Here is a 16,654-nt window from a genome sequence, read left to right as displayed (position 1 = left end):
GTTGCACCATACTGCCATCTTCTGGACTTCATCAGACCAGATCTCATTATATGAAGCTGATCAAACATCTTCTCTGTACTCCTGTTATCTTTTAATATCCTCCGTCACGTCTTTTCTCTCTGATAAAGTCCTCAACAGTGATATTAAATAATCAGTCAGTCACCAGATGTGATTTCAGATATTCTACAGCTTTTAATTAAAGTGGTTCTGTCATTTTATAAAGACAGGGTGTCAATTTAAACAACACGTTACAGACAGATTCATTCAGAAAGACTCTACAAAAACTGTGTGCTCAAAAAGTACAAAAAGGTTTACAAATACAAAAGTACATCACAGGACGCCTCCACGATTATTGTTCTTAAAGGCAACCGTACAAAACAGTTTGATTTATCAGGCTAAACTTAACTAAAACTGTTGCATGTTATAACTGATAGATGAATAACTGATAGACTGAGTGAGGTTCCAATAAATATCAAACCAGATGATGGACATGATGTTTCAGAAGGTGGAAGTCTAAAAGCTGAAGTGAAAGCTGATAACTGTGATTCACTAAGGAAGAAAAAGTGTTTTTCAGTTTGAATAATGAAACCAAATCTCTAATATTTATGATGTGTGCTTCTATAGCAACACCGAGGAAAATAATCCACCAATGTATTGAGTGATATTCAGAACATTTTTACCAGATTAACACAAAAAAAACATGCAAAAAGGAGTTTGATCAGGTTACAAAAGAGGAAAATAAAGGGAAGTGTTTTCAAGTGTGGTTGTAGGAGGTACGTTTCCATTAATGTACGCTATATTTAGAATATTTTCACCGTTTTACCTCGCTGTCAGACAGCCCTTTCTGACGGGGAACTGAAGATGTTATCTATGCTCTCTTCAAAGCCACCAGACTCCATTCACAAAAACAGTCATTTAACCTCGCATAGCACAGGAGTGGCTGGTCTACCACTGCCTCGATCCGGTAGTTTGTTTATTTTATTGTGTGACTTTGTTGAATGCAAACTAACACTTTAAAACAGCGGTTCTCTAAAGTTTCTCCATAGGAAATGATTTTGGTTGTTTGGTATGATTAAGACCAGACAGTTGAGGAGATAACCGTGGAGGAAGTGAAACACATGATCATAATAATAGTCACTCTTGTGACTCACATTGGACTCACTTCTATAGTGAATCAAGTGGTTGAGAATCACTGTTTTAAAACACCAAACACACAAACTAACTAACCGATCGAGGCAGCAGTAGATCAGCAACTCCTGTCTTCTGAGAGGTAAAATCACTGTTTTTGTGAATGGAGTCTGGTGGCTTTGAAGAGAGGATAGATAACAGCTTCAGTTCCCCGTCAGAAAGGGCTGTCTGACAGCGAGATAAAGAGACAATATTCTAAATATAGCGTTTACTTCAACTGATATTGGGTGATTTTTACTGATGATAGAGAGTATGGAGGACGGAACCCGCCAAATAAAAAATAAATTAATAAATGACTCGATAAATAAATGTCATTAAATGTAGCAAAAATAATATTAAAAATAAATGTAGCAATTAATTAATTGATAAAATGTAACAATTGATATTACTGTTTTAAGTTGCTTCTTTATTTATTTATCTTTGTATTAATTCCCTTAATTTACCCTTTTGTTTAATTTACCCTTTTATTTATGTATTCATTTTAATTAATTCTAAATGAAATTTTTTTTAAATGTATATATTTATTTTCGCATCCATTTTTTATTTATTTATTTTTGCATTTATTTTATATTTATTTTTAAATGTATGTATTTATTTTGGCATTCATTTTTTATTTATTTATTTTTGCATTTATTTTGTATTAATTTTATATTTATTTTTAAAAAATTGTATTTATTTATTTTTGATTTTGGCAGGTTGTGTCCTCCATACTAGAGGAACAACACTAACTCAGGAGGACAGATTATTTACTACTGTATATTTTGGTTACAGTCTGTTGTTATCTACATTAACTCACTCTATAATCAGCATCACTGTTACACACTGCTTTATAAAAATCCTTATAACAAAATGAAATCACACGTAATGAAACTTTTACTAAAAAGGATGATAAAGAACATTAATTTGTCTCCATATACAAAAACATTCAGTAGAGTATAAAACACATATTACAAAATAAAAAATAATGATCACATGAGTTGCCTACATCACAAACCAGCAATATTACGACTGTTTTTTAAACCGTTTGGTGTAAAACCAGACAGAAATTTCAGCTTTGGCCTAACAGATATCAGTAAAGATGAAAACATCATCGTCTACACAGCGTGTCTCACATATACACATTTAAACAAGCTAATCCACATTCACAAATAAATCCTTGTAAGAAATACAAAATATGATTCATATATATTTATATAAAATATTTTCCCTCAGGCGTTCGTGTGCTCGTGGTTTCTCCACTTTCAGACAGTAAAGAAAAACAAGCTTTAAATTAAAATGACAGCAAAGAGCGAACGTACATTCACAATCGAGAGAAGCAACAGAAATACATTCATAGAAATATAAATATTCACAGCACTCTCCGACACTAAAGGATGTTAAAGTGGTTTACAGCTGATCCGACACTAAAGGATGTTAAAGTGGTTTACAGCCGATGGTTTTAGAGGATTGGAGGTGAATTTTAGTCTGCAGACTTTTATCAAACCCAATATTATTCTAATATCTGAGGCAAATAATCAAACCAACCCGAGCTGGACGGCGAGGGGGGGGGGGTTTAGAAGATCGGATTCAACGTGTGGCGAGCAGTTTGTATTAAATCGTTCACAGTCCCATCTGCATGTCGGCGAAGTTGAAGAAGTTGTCCACATCTCGAGAGGACGTGTTTTTGTTATCGGAGACAAAAACCTGCAGGAACAGAAAAGACATCAAATATTCTAGATTCTTTTGTTATAAAAACAGAGCTGATGTGTAAAACTAGACGGCAGGTTACCTTCGTCCCACTGAACACCTCGTTAGCGATGTTCTTGCAGGCGTCCACGACTCCGTCTCCGTTCAGCTCGAGGGCGATGACGGCACCTTTTAGTAGGAGAGTATGAAAGTACAGCAGAACTAAATCCTGATTCTTTAACACACATTCTGGTGAGGAAACAGTCACTGCTTTCTAATGAAATGAGGATCCTGAAATGTTCCAGTATTCACCACCAAATGTGAGTCAGCTGACGTACAGTATACCAAATCATGTGACCGTGTTGACCAATAGTCTTTTTATAGCTTCTGAAAAATGTCAGAAAGCCACAGCACTCTGATCTGAGAGGGAGGAACGTTGTTTTTAAATATTTAGGTGGAAGAAAAAGAGCAGAAACGATATAACAACTGTCATTATTAAAAGCATTATTTATGGATATTTACTTACAAACTGACCCTCTTTGCCAGTTTTGCCATTTTATAATGGATAGTATGGATTTTTCAACAGTAGATGGCGGTCGGTTCGCCCACAGTTAGTAGAAACAGACAGGAGTAGCAGCACGGGAGCAAAGCGATGTACTGCTGTGGACGGAGGCAGCAGCTAAACGTGTTTTAGACGTTTTGCTGCTGCTGTATTTTTTGATGAACCTGATCTAACCCTTTAAATCACTAAAGTCACACGATAACACAAACTAACTAATGTCTAGTTCACATCACACGACTATAGCCCTGATTTTCTGCTCCCCGACGAAAGCAAATCAGCGTTGGCTCGCCGCTCGCACATCGGCATACTTGCCAACCCTCCAGATTTTCCCGGGAAACTCCCATTTTTCATCACCCTCTCCCGGTTTCCTCCGGGAGTCAAAATTCTCCCGTATTTCTCACGATTTATGGCAAATTTTCACTCTTTTTTTATCCTTTTCATTATCTCAGCCTGTTTGTGGAACTGAACAGTGTGTATAATCTCTACTGTTTCCACCCGGACAACAATAGAGCTACACCAACTGTCGTTTCCCGGCGGAAGAGGGCGGTCTATGCTCGCGGCACTGCGCAGTTTAAGCTGCGCTCGCCACTGCAGAGAAAAAGCCGCCGTGGCGTGGCACAAGCCGTTAGAAATAATGTGTTTCAGAGCTCAGAGGTGTCGTTGTTACGTTGTGTCTGAAAGGACCTTCAGTGAGTGAGAGACGGAGAGAACTAAGAGAAAGAAACAGGTCTTAGGGGAGAACCACCAGGCCTCCCTGCTCTGGTTTTGACATATTCCCTTTTTTTAAGGTCTCAAGGTCGGCCAGTATGCACATCGGTGCTCAAGCGTCATGTGTGAGCTGCTCAAAGACGCGGGACGAGAGTCTCGACCACGCTCATCAATGCCTCGTACGGAGATCAGACGACTTTGAAAGTCTCGTAGTGTGAACTTGGCTTAACTGCTCGTAAAGTTAAATTACTGTTTTTGTGAATGGAGTCTGGTGGCTTTGAAGAGAGCGTAGATAACGGCTTCAGTTCCCCGTCAGAAAGGGCTGTCTGACAGCGAGGTAAAGAGGTGAAAATATTCTAAATATAGCGTATACTTAAACTGATATAGACACCTGAACTCTCCCTTTAAGAGTCAGTGCTTGTTTCACTCTGCTCTAACACATGTATATAATCTCAGTAAATGCAAATGAGCATGAACAAGCTTTGTGTTTATGAAACTACTTTATCAGATCTAACGTCTCCGGCTGAGTTCCTGAGCAGATGGAGGTATTTTAGAGCAACAATATAAAAAGTACCTTTAGTGATCCACTCCACCAGATCCTCGGCGCTGTTCTGAAACACTCGCTTCACATCTTCAGGTCGCATCGACACTTCCTTCGTCTGGATCAGAACAAATCCTTTACCAGTCACCTGTTGCACAAGAGATATAGAATAAAAATCCAGAGTTAGTGCGTATGCATGGAGGATTCTTTAAATACTCGATGATTCACTGCAGAGGAGATGAACTGGATTGCAACGAGACTCGTTTACTGTCTCACGTGTGGATCCGGTCTCATGCTTTAGAGACGCAACACAAACATCACTGGAATGTTTCAATAGCATCGAGGCCAGCCGAGCATCACAGATACAGCTGAGTTCAACGTCAGCTATTACTTACAATACTACACGTATTTATATGTAACTAATAATGAATTAAATATGTCAGTATCTGCTCTGACGTGATGCAGCCTCAGTTTGAAGTTTATAAAGAAAAGAATACAGAAATAAATAAGTTTAAACAATATAATGGGGTGAAATGCAAAAGGAAAATCATGCAGAAATAAATAAATACAATTTAATAATTAATAAATTGATTTAAAATTTTGTTAGAAGGATTTTTATAAAGCGGTGTGTAACAGTGAAGCTGGTTATAGAGTGAGTTAATGTAGGTCACAACAGACTGTAATCACAATATGGTAAATAATCTGTCTTCCTGAGTTAGTTCCTCTAGTATGGAGGACGCAACCTGCCATAAATAAATAAATAAATAAATACAAACATTTAAGGATAAATATAAAAAAAATTAAAAAAATGCAAAGATAAAATAAATTAATAAAAAATAAATTCAAAAAATAAAATAAATATATATACATTTTAAAATAATTAAACAAATAAAAAAAATTCAAAAACTTAAATAAATATAATATATAAATACATTTAAAAAAAAATAACGAAATAGATAAAAAGGAAAATTAAATAGAAGAGTAGATAGATAGGGGAAGTAATACCAAGATAGATAAATAAAGAAGCAAATTAAAACAGAAATATCAGTTTATGTCACTTTTTATCAATTAATTAATGCCTGCATTTATTTTTAATATTATTTTTGGTTAATTTAATGGCATATTTATTTAATAATCGAGTCATTTATTTATTTATTTTTTATTTTGGCAGGTTCTGTCCTCAAGCCAACATTTTAAACTCAAAGTCATAAACTGTATATCAGAAGAAATAACTGGGTGGTTTGATGTGATATGTTATCTTTAACCCTCTTTGTTTGGATGATAATAATGTAAAGTTCAGTTCAGTGATGCAGCTCAGTTGATTTGGCTGCTTCAGATTAATCTACTTGTTTTGGATTAAACTAGATTTCCTCATTTAGGATTCTTTGTTAAACTTCTGGGGGGTCGTATTACAGAAACATCTTATCTTAAGTTAAGATAGGAAGAGTCTAAGTTTTTTCCCAATTTGGAATTAAAGAAGCAAATCCTACCTAACTTTAGGAATCCTCTCTTATCTCAGGTTAGGAGATCCTAAATAACCAATACAACATCACTTATCAATTTTTATCTCGGTTATCGAGCAACCAACTCCACTTTTCTCATCTCGCAGAGCGACAGATGAGTTAGAGGTGTTGGTCACATCTGGAGAGAAATCCAAAGATGTTCCATCCGTTATGTTTACAGTCACAGGGCTGACACACAGAGACAGACAACCATTCACACCTACGGGACATTTAGAGTCAACATGAACCTGCATGTCTTTGGACTGTGGGAGGAAACCTGAGTACCCGGAGAAAACCCACGCTAACACGGGGAGAACATGCAAACTCCGCCCTCTTGCTGTGAGGCAACAGTGCTAACCACTGCATTCCCCCCCCCCCACCCCCTTTCCATCACTATTTCAGTAAGAAGTGTAAATAAAAAAGGAACTTCCACTTCAACTTTATATTTAATAACTGTAACATTTGCAAACATAGCATGTATGATGCCATTTCTGCTTTGTTGTTCACTGATGCAGCTTTTACAAAGCTTTGTTCCTGCTGACGGTTTTCACAGAGTCTTCTCTGAAAGAACTCGAGTGGCTTATTGGCGTGACTGGGATGTAATGTTTCTAAGTGACTTCTTAGTTTGTTGGGTCTCTTACTGTCAGCTGCCAGAGTTTTCAAACACACACCGGTCTCTCCTCATCTCCCACTGAATTCACTGTGAAACCAACAGTAAGACGAGCTTCGTCAAATCTTCTTCTCAACTTGTTTTTTGGTTAATTACCGTCAGCTGAGGACGTTGTCTTGTTCGCCACACGCTTTGAGGTTCATCTGTAATGGATTTTTTCCTCAATCAGGTCCTAACCCTTATCACCATGGTTACTAAAATGCTTCAGGCTGTGATATTTAACTCTGGTCTGGTGACCTTTCACAGCAGTTACAGCTGACTGCACCCAAACCGTTATCAGAAAGTAAACTCTGATACAACAGCAACATTTACTCACACACTAAAAAAAGGACTTCCTCCTTTCATTTAGCCTTTCATAACCTCTGGTGTTGAACTGAGCGTCCGGTTTATTCCTCTCACCTCGTCGATGAGTTTGCGGGCGTTTGCTGTTGTGTATTCTCCGGCGAAGAACACGAAGAGGCAGGACTCCTCGCTGGCTTTACGCCTCCCGCCCTTCGTCAAAGGCACGATGCTGCGTCCGGGGTCGGCGAAGATTCGAACCGACTTGAATTCAGACTCCGGGTCCGGGTTCGGTATAGAGTCCAGGACGGCCGTAGCCTCCGGCAGCAGGCTCCAGTTGTTCTCGCCGGACACCGGCGTGAAGTCGTGGATGTTGCTCCAGTTGTTGTTGAAGATGCTGAGCCCGGCGTCCTTGAAGTGGAAGGCCAGCTCGGGGTAGTAGTACTGGAAGCAGCCGAACTTCATCCCCGTGGACGACTCGATGATGGGCTGCGTGGCGCAGCACAGGAACACCTCCATCTTTTTACAGTCCCGCGTGCGAAACTGCTGACAGGCCACCACGCACTTGATGTCTTTACAGTCCCTGAAGAACACGCTACCCTTGATGGGTCCCAGGAAGACGCGGCAGTTGACGCAGTCGTCGATGGTGATGGTCGCCGCGTGGTCGAACACATAGATGTTGCAGTTCTCGCAGTCCTGGATGACGAACTGCTGGCCGTTCAGTTTACCGGGCAGACGGCCCACCGTGGCGTCTTTGAGCCCCGACAGCATGTAGTCTTTAGGGTCGACCTGAGCAGGGAGAGGAATGAGGAGGACCGGGTCAGTATTCAGACTAAAGATTTAGGACTTACCTTTATAAACCCGTATCTGATGGACTCAGTAGAACACATAAAGCTTTTTATGCATGCTTTATATACCAGCTGTGCACAGATGAGGACTATCTACGCCCTGAAGGATCATTATACCAGTTGCATAAAGTTAGATTAAAACTAGTCTAACTTTTAGCTAACTAGTTAAACTGTTTATTCATTACTTTTTTGGATTATTGCAGCATATTCTTGAATTAATTCTGAACGTATTAAAAGGTTCTAATGAATCCATTGGTACCAACCATGTCATACTAGCTTGTCACAAAGGAGGTTAAACAACGCTCCAAACTGTCATATCCATTTTGAAAAGGGGTCCCTTGACCTCTGACCTCCAGATATGTGAATTTATGAGGGGTTTTGTCCGAAGAAATGTCAGAAATAATCGAAAAAAGTCAGAAAAAATGTCTGAAAATAGTACATGAAAAAGTTTAAAATATGTTGAAAAAAGTTTGAAAAATGCCTGAAAATTGTCAAAGATATGTCAGAAGAAAGTAAAAAATTATGAAAATAAGGCCTGAAAAATATCCAGAAATTATCAAAGAAATGTCAGAAAAAAAGCCTGAAAAAAATATCAGAAAATTGTCAAAGAAATATCCGAAAACAATTGCGAAAATTGTCCAAAAAAGTCCAGAAAATGTCCAAAAGAAAGGCAGAAAAAAAGTCAGATCCTGGTATCATATGAAACTAGAAAACCTGATGAATCCATCGGTACCAACCATGTCATACTAGCTGGTCATGAAGGAGGTTAAATAACGCTCCAAACTAAATTCTGTAGAGGAAAAACTATTATGTCCATTTTCAAAGGGGTCCCTTGACCTCTGACCTCCAGATCAGTGAATGTAAATGGGTTCTATGGGTACCCACGAGTCTCCCCTTTACAGACATGCCCACTTTATGATCATCACATGCAGTTTGGGGCAAGTCATAGTCAAGTCAGCACACTGACACACTGACAGCTGTTGTTGCCTGTTGGGCTGCAGTTTGACATGTTATGATTGGAGCATATTGTTTTATGCTAAATGCAGTACCTGTGAGGGTTTCTGGATCAATATCTGTCATTGCTTTGTTGTTGTTAATAGCGATTAAATATTTTAATTGATTATTTATTTTTGCATTTTTCATTTATTTATTTTTGCATTATTTATTTATTTATTTATTTTTGCATGTATATTTTCATTTATGTTTTATTTATTTCATAATGTATTTATTTATTTATGAGTTTATGAGTTTATATATTTATTTATTTATTTATGCATGATTTTCACTTTTCTGGACAATATCTTTCATTGTTTTGTGTTCATTGATTTACAATAATAAATATATACATACATTTGCATAAAGCAGCATATTTGCCCACTCCCATGTTGATAAGAGTATTAAATACTTGACAAATCTCCCTTTAAGGTTAATTTAGAACAGATAGAAAATGTGTGATTAATTTGCGATTAATCGCGATTAACTATTTTAATCGATTGACAGTCGTAATCGATAATTAAGACATTTTTGACAACACTAATTGGCTTGAAAGAGGTCGCTTGAGAAGAGACGCGTAAACACAGACGTAGGATTCATCTGGAAATTATTTAAAATGAGAAGCTGCAGACTAAAACCGACAACTAATCGTAAGCATCACAAAATAGTTAAATTATTGCACATTATGGCACTTTAACTATTATTGATCGTACATCATACAGAGGGCAAAATCATCGTACAAATATGATAATTATTGTGCATCTGGCGATGCAGTTCATGCCTTCAAGAAGAGATTAAACACGTCCTCAGCATGAGATTGACGTCCTTAAAAGCTCATGGTCGTGAGCATCTGCTACAGCAAAATAAAACAGAAATATTTGATTTTATGTTTCATTAACATTTTAATAGTTTGTCTTTTCCATGCATGATTTAACTTGTTGACATGCAGGTTAATCTATTTCCAGACAGCAGAGCCGGATGCTGCAGAGCGAGGTGTATTACGTGGTTAGACCACAGTTTAAAAGTGAAACATCCCACCAGTCAGAGCGGAAGTTGAACCGCCCGGTTAGAGTTAACGCCTCCTGTGTAACGTCTGAACCGTGTTAACGTGTGGTCGGCTGTGGGACAGTGAACTACACACTGCGCTGTAATCCAATAATGAGATAATGCTGCAGTGAGAGGGCTTTGAGCCTAAAACTCAACATACAGTAGAATGAACACCGCATGCAGCAGTTAACACGTAAAGATGAATATTTAGATATGAAGCAGTTAAAGAGGATAACTTAACAGCATGTCTACCACACATTTATATTACTTTATTTCATATTATTATGTTATATTATATCCCTACATTCGGACTTACTTCTCTATACATACTACATCCCTGTTTACACCTCTGTATATTTATTATTATTTATTTCTTCTCAGCATGCATATACTGAACATACTACATCCTGTTTACATTCAGCTTATCCATTTGAAATAATGCTATTTTAACTTGCAATATTTTACGTCTTTAATCATCATTTTGCATTTACTTGTGTGATTTTCCTTTTATATATATATATATATATATATATATATATATATATATATATATATATATATATATATATATATATATATATATATATATATATATATATATATATATATATATATATATATATATATATATATATATATATTTTAAGAATTGTTGAAGGAACCTGAGACCCAAGGTTTTAATTGCCAACGACTGTTTGCAGTAATTGTTTTGCACATGATGAATAAACAAACTTGAAACTTGAACTATCTGTGTTTTATATTCTTATTTAGTTTTTTTTCTACTTGTGTGATTTTCTTTTAAAAATTTAATTTTATAATTTTGTTATTTTATTATTTTTATATTATTATTTTTATAATATTTTTTATTACATTTAATCAGCATTGTTGGAGGGAGCTTGGGACCAAAGATTTTCATTGACGACAACTGCTTGCAGTAATTGTTGTGCATATGACGAATAAACAAACTTGAAACTTGCATAATATATAATATAATATTTGAGAATATATAGAGGTCGTCATCAATTACGTTAAGGATTTAGATTCAGTAGATGATCATGTGGGGAACTAATTTCTGCAGTTTCCAAGATTGTAGATTTATTAATTTTATTTTTTCTAAATACACTTGTTGCATCGATTGTAATTAATATATTATCATTTATTAAAATAGGAGGAGCATTTAATTTTTGTTTTGATTTTTTTCTTATGTTCTTTACGTGTAAATTAGGGCTGGATGATGTGGAGAAAAATCAAATATCACAATATTTTTTACCAAATACCTCGATATCAATATTGCAACGATGTTGTAGGGTTGATCAAAAAATATTATATATTATATTATATATTTGTGGCTGTGCAGTGAAGCTCAGTAAACAAATTTACATCTGCAGCAGCTTTACAGGAAATCCGGTTATAAACACTAAATAAGGACATTTTATAACGTTACTGGATGGTACAACAGTCTCTCACATTCACAGACAGATAAATATTAACGTTTATTTACTACTTTATGTGGTTATATGTTAATATATACATTAAAGGATATAAAGAGCAGCTAACTCTGAGGTTAATTCCTGCAGGTTTAATGTATATATTATAATAAAAACATTAAAGGATGTAAAGAGCAGTTAACTCCTGCAGGAGTTAGCTTCAGGTTATATTATAATATATTAATTAAAGGATATAAAGAGCAGCTGACTCTCAGGTTAACTCCTGCAGGTTTAATGTGTATATTATAATATACACATTAAAAGATGAATAAAGCAGCTAACTTTACTTTAAGTGGTTATATTATAATATATAAATGAAAGGCTGTATAGAGCAGCTAACTCTAAGGTTAACTCCTGCAGGTTTAATGTATATATTATAATATATTAATTAAAGGATGTAAAGAGCAGCTACAACCTGCAGGGTTAACTCCTGCAGGTATAATGTATATATTATAATCATAATATAAATTAAAGGATGTGAAGAGCAGCTAGGTTAACTCCTGCAGGTTTAATGTTTATATAATAATATATAAATTAAAGGATGTGAAGTGAAGTTAACGCCTGCAGGTTTTGTAGCTTCAGGTTATATTATAGTGTATACATTAGACCCATTGTAGGGAAGAGCTAACTCTGAGGTTAACTCCTGCAGGTTTAATTAATATTATTATTATAATATTAATTAAATGATGTAAAGAGCAGCTAGGTTAACTCCTGCAGGTATAATGTAAATATTATAATATATTAATTAAAGGATGTAAAGAACAGCAGCTAGGTTAACTCTTGCAGGTTTCATGTATATATTATAATATAAACATTAAAGGATCATGTAGGTAATGTAGGTTAACTCCTGCAGGATTCATGTATATATTATAATATAAACATTAAAGGATCATGTAGGTAATGTAGGTTAACTCCTGCAGGTATAATGTATATATTATAATATAAACATTAAAGGATAATGTAGGTAATGTAGGTTAACTCCTGCAGGATTCATGTATATATTGTAATGTATACATTAAAGGTAATGTAGGTTAACTCCTGTAGGTTTCATGTATATATTATAATATAAACATTAAAGGATAATGTAGGTAATGTAGGTTAACTCCTGCAGGTATAATGTATATATTATAATATAAACATTAAAGGATAATGTAGGTAATGTAGGTTAACTCCTGCAGGTTTCATGTATATATTGTAATATAAACATTAAAGGATAATGTAGGTAATGTAGGTTAACTCCTGCAGGTATAATGTATATATTATAATATAAACATTAAAGGATCATGTAGGTAATGTAGGTTAACTCCTGCAGGTTTAATGTATATATTATAATATAAACATTAAAGGATAATGTAGGTTAACTCCTGCAGGTATAATGTATATATTATAATATAAACATTAAAGGATAATGCAGGTAATGTAGGTTAACTCCTGCAGGTTTAATGTATATATTATAATATAAACATTAAAGGATAATGTAGGTTAACTCCTGCAGGTTTAATGTATATATTATAATATAAACATTAAAGGATCATGTAGGTAATGTAGGTTAACTCCTGCAGGTTTCATGTGTATATTATAATATAAACATTAAAGGATAATGTAGGTAATGTAGGTTAACTCCTGTAGGTTTCATGTATATATTATAATATAAACATTAAAGGATAATGCAGGTAATGTAGGTTAACTCCTGCAGGTATAATGTGTATATTATAATATAAACATTAAAGGATCATGTAGGTAATGTAGGTTAACTCCTGCAGGTATAATGTGTATATTATAATATAAACATTAAAGGATAATGTAGGTAATGTAGGTTAACTCCTGTAGGTTTCATGTATATATTATAATATAAACATTAAAGGATCATGTAGGTTAACTCCTGCAGGTATAATGTATATATTATAATATAAACATTAAAGGATAATGCAGGTAATGTAGGTTAACTCCTGCAGGTATAATGTGTATATTATAATATAAACATTAAAGGATCATGTAGGTAATGTAGGTTAACTCCTGTAGGATTCATGTGTATATTATAATATAAACATTAAAGGATCATGTAGGTAATGTAGGTTAACTCCTGCAGGTATAATGTGTATATTATAATATAAACATTAAAGGATCATGTAGGTAATGTAGGTTAACTCCTGCAGGTATAATGTATATATTATAATATAAACATTAAAGGATCATGTAGGTAATGTAGGTTAACTCCTGCAGGTATAATGTATATATTATAATATAAACATTAAAGGATCATGTAGGTAATGTAGGTTAACTCCTACAGGTTTGTATCTTCAGCAGCAACCTGGAACCTGTTTAAAGGCGTTAACCGGGTCAGAATACCCGGTTCTGTAGGTTTAGACCTCCAGCAGGTATAAGGTATTATATGTGTTGTTGTTGTCTCCAGGTGAACAGGTGAACAGGTGTCAAGGTTCCAGGTTGTCTCACCTTCTCTCTCTTGTCCCAGCTGTACTGTTTGGGCGGCTCGTGCTCCTCGGTGCTCGTGTTGTTGCCAGGGGAACCCGCGCTGCCGGCCGTTGGTGCTTCAGCCGACGCTGCTGTTGTCGCTGCTCGCTCGTCTTTCTCCGGAGACTTTCTCTTGGATTTCTTGGAGAAGAAGCAGCCCATACTGGAGTTTAACTGTGTGACCAGTAGAAGCAGAGAACCGGTGAGACCGTGAGGAGGAAGCAGAAGCAGATAAACAGTAGAGGAGCAGTAAAACACCGTGAGAACCAGAGAGGAACCTGGAGGAGAACCAGAGAGGCTGATTATTACCTTCACTTCTGTTTCAGCTTCGTTTCGCAACCAATTGGCAGCGTCGGTAGTCGTTGCAACAGCCAATCAAAAGGCTGGGATTCAGTGACGGCATCACGTAGAGGGGGCGTAAACCCGTGAGGCGTTTGGGTACAAAAGAGTTTTCCCGAAAGTAGCCACATTTTTTGCTCTATACATCCTTTAATTTATATATTAACATATAGACACTTAAATAAATAAATACACTTCAGCTTCAGCTTCACTGCACAGCCACAAACTATATATATATTTTAACACCATTAAATACTGCCTTTTATATTCTTATAATACATAATATAATATAAAATCACTGCATTGACACTAGGGCTGGGAAAAAAGAAGACAAATATTTATTTCACCAAGTACATTATATATACAGTATATACATGACATTTTAATCTGGTTTTATGCAGCTTTCTCAATGTACTTACACTAAATAGAAATAACAGCAAAGAGCAATAATGACCAACAAAAAAAGAATACAATAATACAAATACAAATAAAATGTCAATATACAAGTCAAGTGTTCTGGAAGTTGTAAACAATACAAATAGTGCAAATAAATAAATACTGGATGGATATACATGGACTGGATGATTATGCACAGTATGTACATGTAAAGATATCTATATACTGTATGTATAGTAAACAGGATTTATATTTACTGTGACAGGTATTTACATATAACAATATGTACATAAAATGACAGATGATATGTACATATTACTAAAAAATGTGCATTAAAGACTAAATTATAATCTAAAAATGTGTAAAAGTGTTAACATACACTTAATTTTTTTAAACAAAATAAACAACAAGGGGAGGACTTATCTCTTAACAACAAAAGAAATTCTACATATCTATGCATACATATGCACACACCTATCCATTTATAGGCATTCCATACATTCACATCCAAATACTGTAGTACACATATCAACCAATAATACCTCCTCTATATTTTTCTGTGGCAGTTACATCATAAAGTTCAGTCCTCTCAAATTAGATTTACCTCACCACTTTGCATCAATAGTCAGGGAGGAGGACCATCCACCAGTTAAAATAAAAAAAAATCTATAATTTACCAGCTCACAATGAACGCACCACCTTCCACACATTGGACACACCTCTCTGGGTGTTGTCTTTGACTCAAAAAGCTGCTTATACAAACTTGTAAAATATATAAAATAATAATAAAATGGGATAAGAAATTAAATGACTGAAAAGAGCCAAATTAAATCATTCAATATAATGCAAGTGTTTGCATGTTGATGCAGTATATGGAGGAGTGTATATAATGTAAAAAGAACATATAACATGCACAACCACCAACACGTAACCGAGTCCAACCAGACATCAGATTAGCTTGCAACTTAAGCCACTAGGCCACTCTAATAATAGGTAATCCCCCATCATGCCTCTGGGAGAGATGCTCTGAAGCCTGGTCTTTCTGTACATCCCCTTTCCATGCATTACCCCCATGACCTTTAATAAGGGGCTGATGTACTGATGAAATGCAAAATACTATATCTATTAAAGGAGCACCTGAGTGAAAAATAGCCCACTGACAGAATTATAAATCCCTGCTAAAGTAAGTTGCATGAACATTTCACAAGACTTCCTTTAACAACAGCTCATTCTGCCGGTCGCAGTGATGACACATCCTGTGATTGAACAACATGTGGTGCTTGTGGTGACTTGTTGGCGTAATGAAATGTATTTACAGTTATGGCATCAGTTTTAAATTCATTTGAAGAGATTCATCCTCTTCATTCATACAGAAGACGATCTTACTCACAGCAGTACGGACTCGGTCCATTAAAGGGACAGTGTGTAGGATTTAGTGGCATCTAGTGGTCTGGTTGCAGATTGCAACCAGCTGAGTACCCCTCCGCTCACTCCTCCCTTTACAAGACTATGGTAACGTGAGCCACCAGGTCAGATGGCAGCTGGCGGGACCACCAATGGGCAACCTCCGAGTCTGAGAAGTGAAGTCAATGCTGAAGAGCCTTAAACCTGCATTCTCTCTAGCAGCCAGCAGGGGGCGACTCCTCTGATTGTATCGAAGTCTATGAGAAAATGAGCCTACTTCTCTCTTGATTTATTACCTCAGCAAACATTGTAGACATGAGTTTATGGTCTCAATCTCTAGTTTCAAGTCTTCTTCAATACAGCATGATGTTCATTTAGTAAATTATGGTCCCATTTAGAGTCAGATAGACCATAAAGCAGGGGATGCTTTACGGCGGGGCTACCTTGTGATTGACAGGCCGCTACCACGGCGTTGTCCGTGTATTCGTATTACAACTTTAACCCTTTCACAGTGTGTTTTCAGTTCATCAAAGTTAATTGTAACATTTTTGGT

General features: G+C 35.8%; 1 protein-coding gene and 1 long non-coding RNA gene across 2 annotated transcripts; one reads left to right on the top strand and one right to left on the bottom strand.

Moving 5' to 3' along the window:
• Positions 1–1,917: 1,917 nt before the first annotated feature.
• On the bottom strand, positions 1,918–14,289 carry rp2 (RP2 activator of ARL3 GTPase). The gene is made up of 5 exons (XM_037771086.1): positions 13,945–14,289; positions 7,236–7,904; positions 4,698–4,812; positions 2,957–3,042; positions 1,918–2,871 (listed from the first exon to the last, which is right to left on the bottom strand). Exons 1-5 carry the CDS (start codon positions 14,122–14,124, stop codon positions 2,788–2,790), a joined length of 1,134 nt encoding a protein of 377 aa, XP_037627014.1. The 5' UTR covers positions 14,125–14,289; the 3' UTR covers positions 1,918–2,787.
• LOC119489000 lies at positions 3,049–4,143 on the top strand. Its single transcript, XR_005207065.1, has 3 exons — positions 3,049–3,151; positions 4,070–4,077; positions 4,133–4,143. It is a non-coding gene; the product is annotated as an uncharacterized LOC119489000 (long non-coding RNA).
• Positions 14,290–16,654: the final 2,365 nt, after the last annotated feature.

Source organism: Sebastes umbrosus, chromosome 5 (assembly GCF_015220745.1).
Source record: "Sebastes umbrosus isolate fSebUmb1 chromosome 5, fSebUmb1.pri, whole genome shotgun sequence".
Lineage (NCBI taxonomy): Eukaryota > Metazoa > Chordata > Actinopteri > Perciformes > Sebastidae > Sebastes > Sebastes umbrosus.
Note: the sequence above shows the minus strand (reverse complement) of the source record. Positions and strands in the feature narration are given on the sequence as shown.

Excerpts from the sequence above, each read along its gene's own strand:
- rp2 (XM_037771086.1), bottom strand. The coding sequence starts at position 14,124 with ATGGGCTGCTTCTTCTCCAAGAAATCCAAGAGAAAGTCTCCGGAGAAA. Across the intron at positions 4,813-7,235 it reads CCCGCAAACTCATCGACGAG|GTGACTGGTAAAGGATTTGT; the intron begins GTGAGAGGAATA and ends CTTGTGCAACAG. Across the intron at positions 2,872-2,956 it reads AGGTGTTCAGTGGGACGAAG|GTTTTTGTCTCCGATAACAA; the intron begins GTAACCTGCCGT and ends CTGTTCCTGCAG.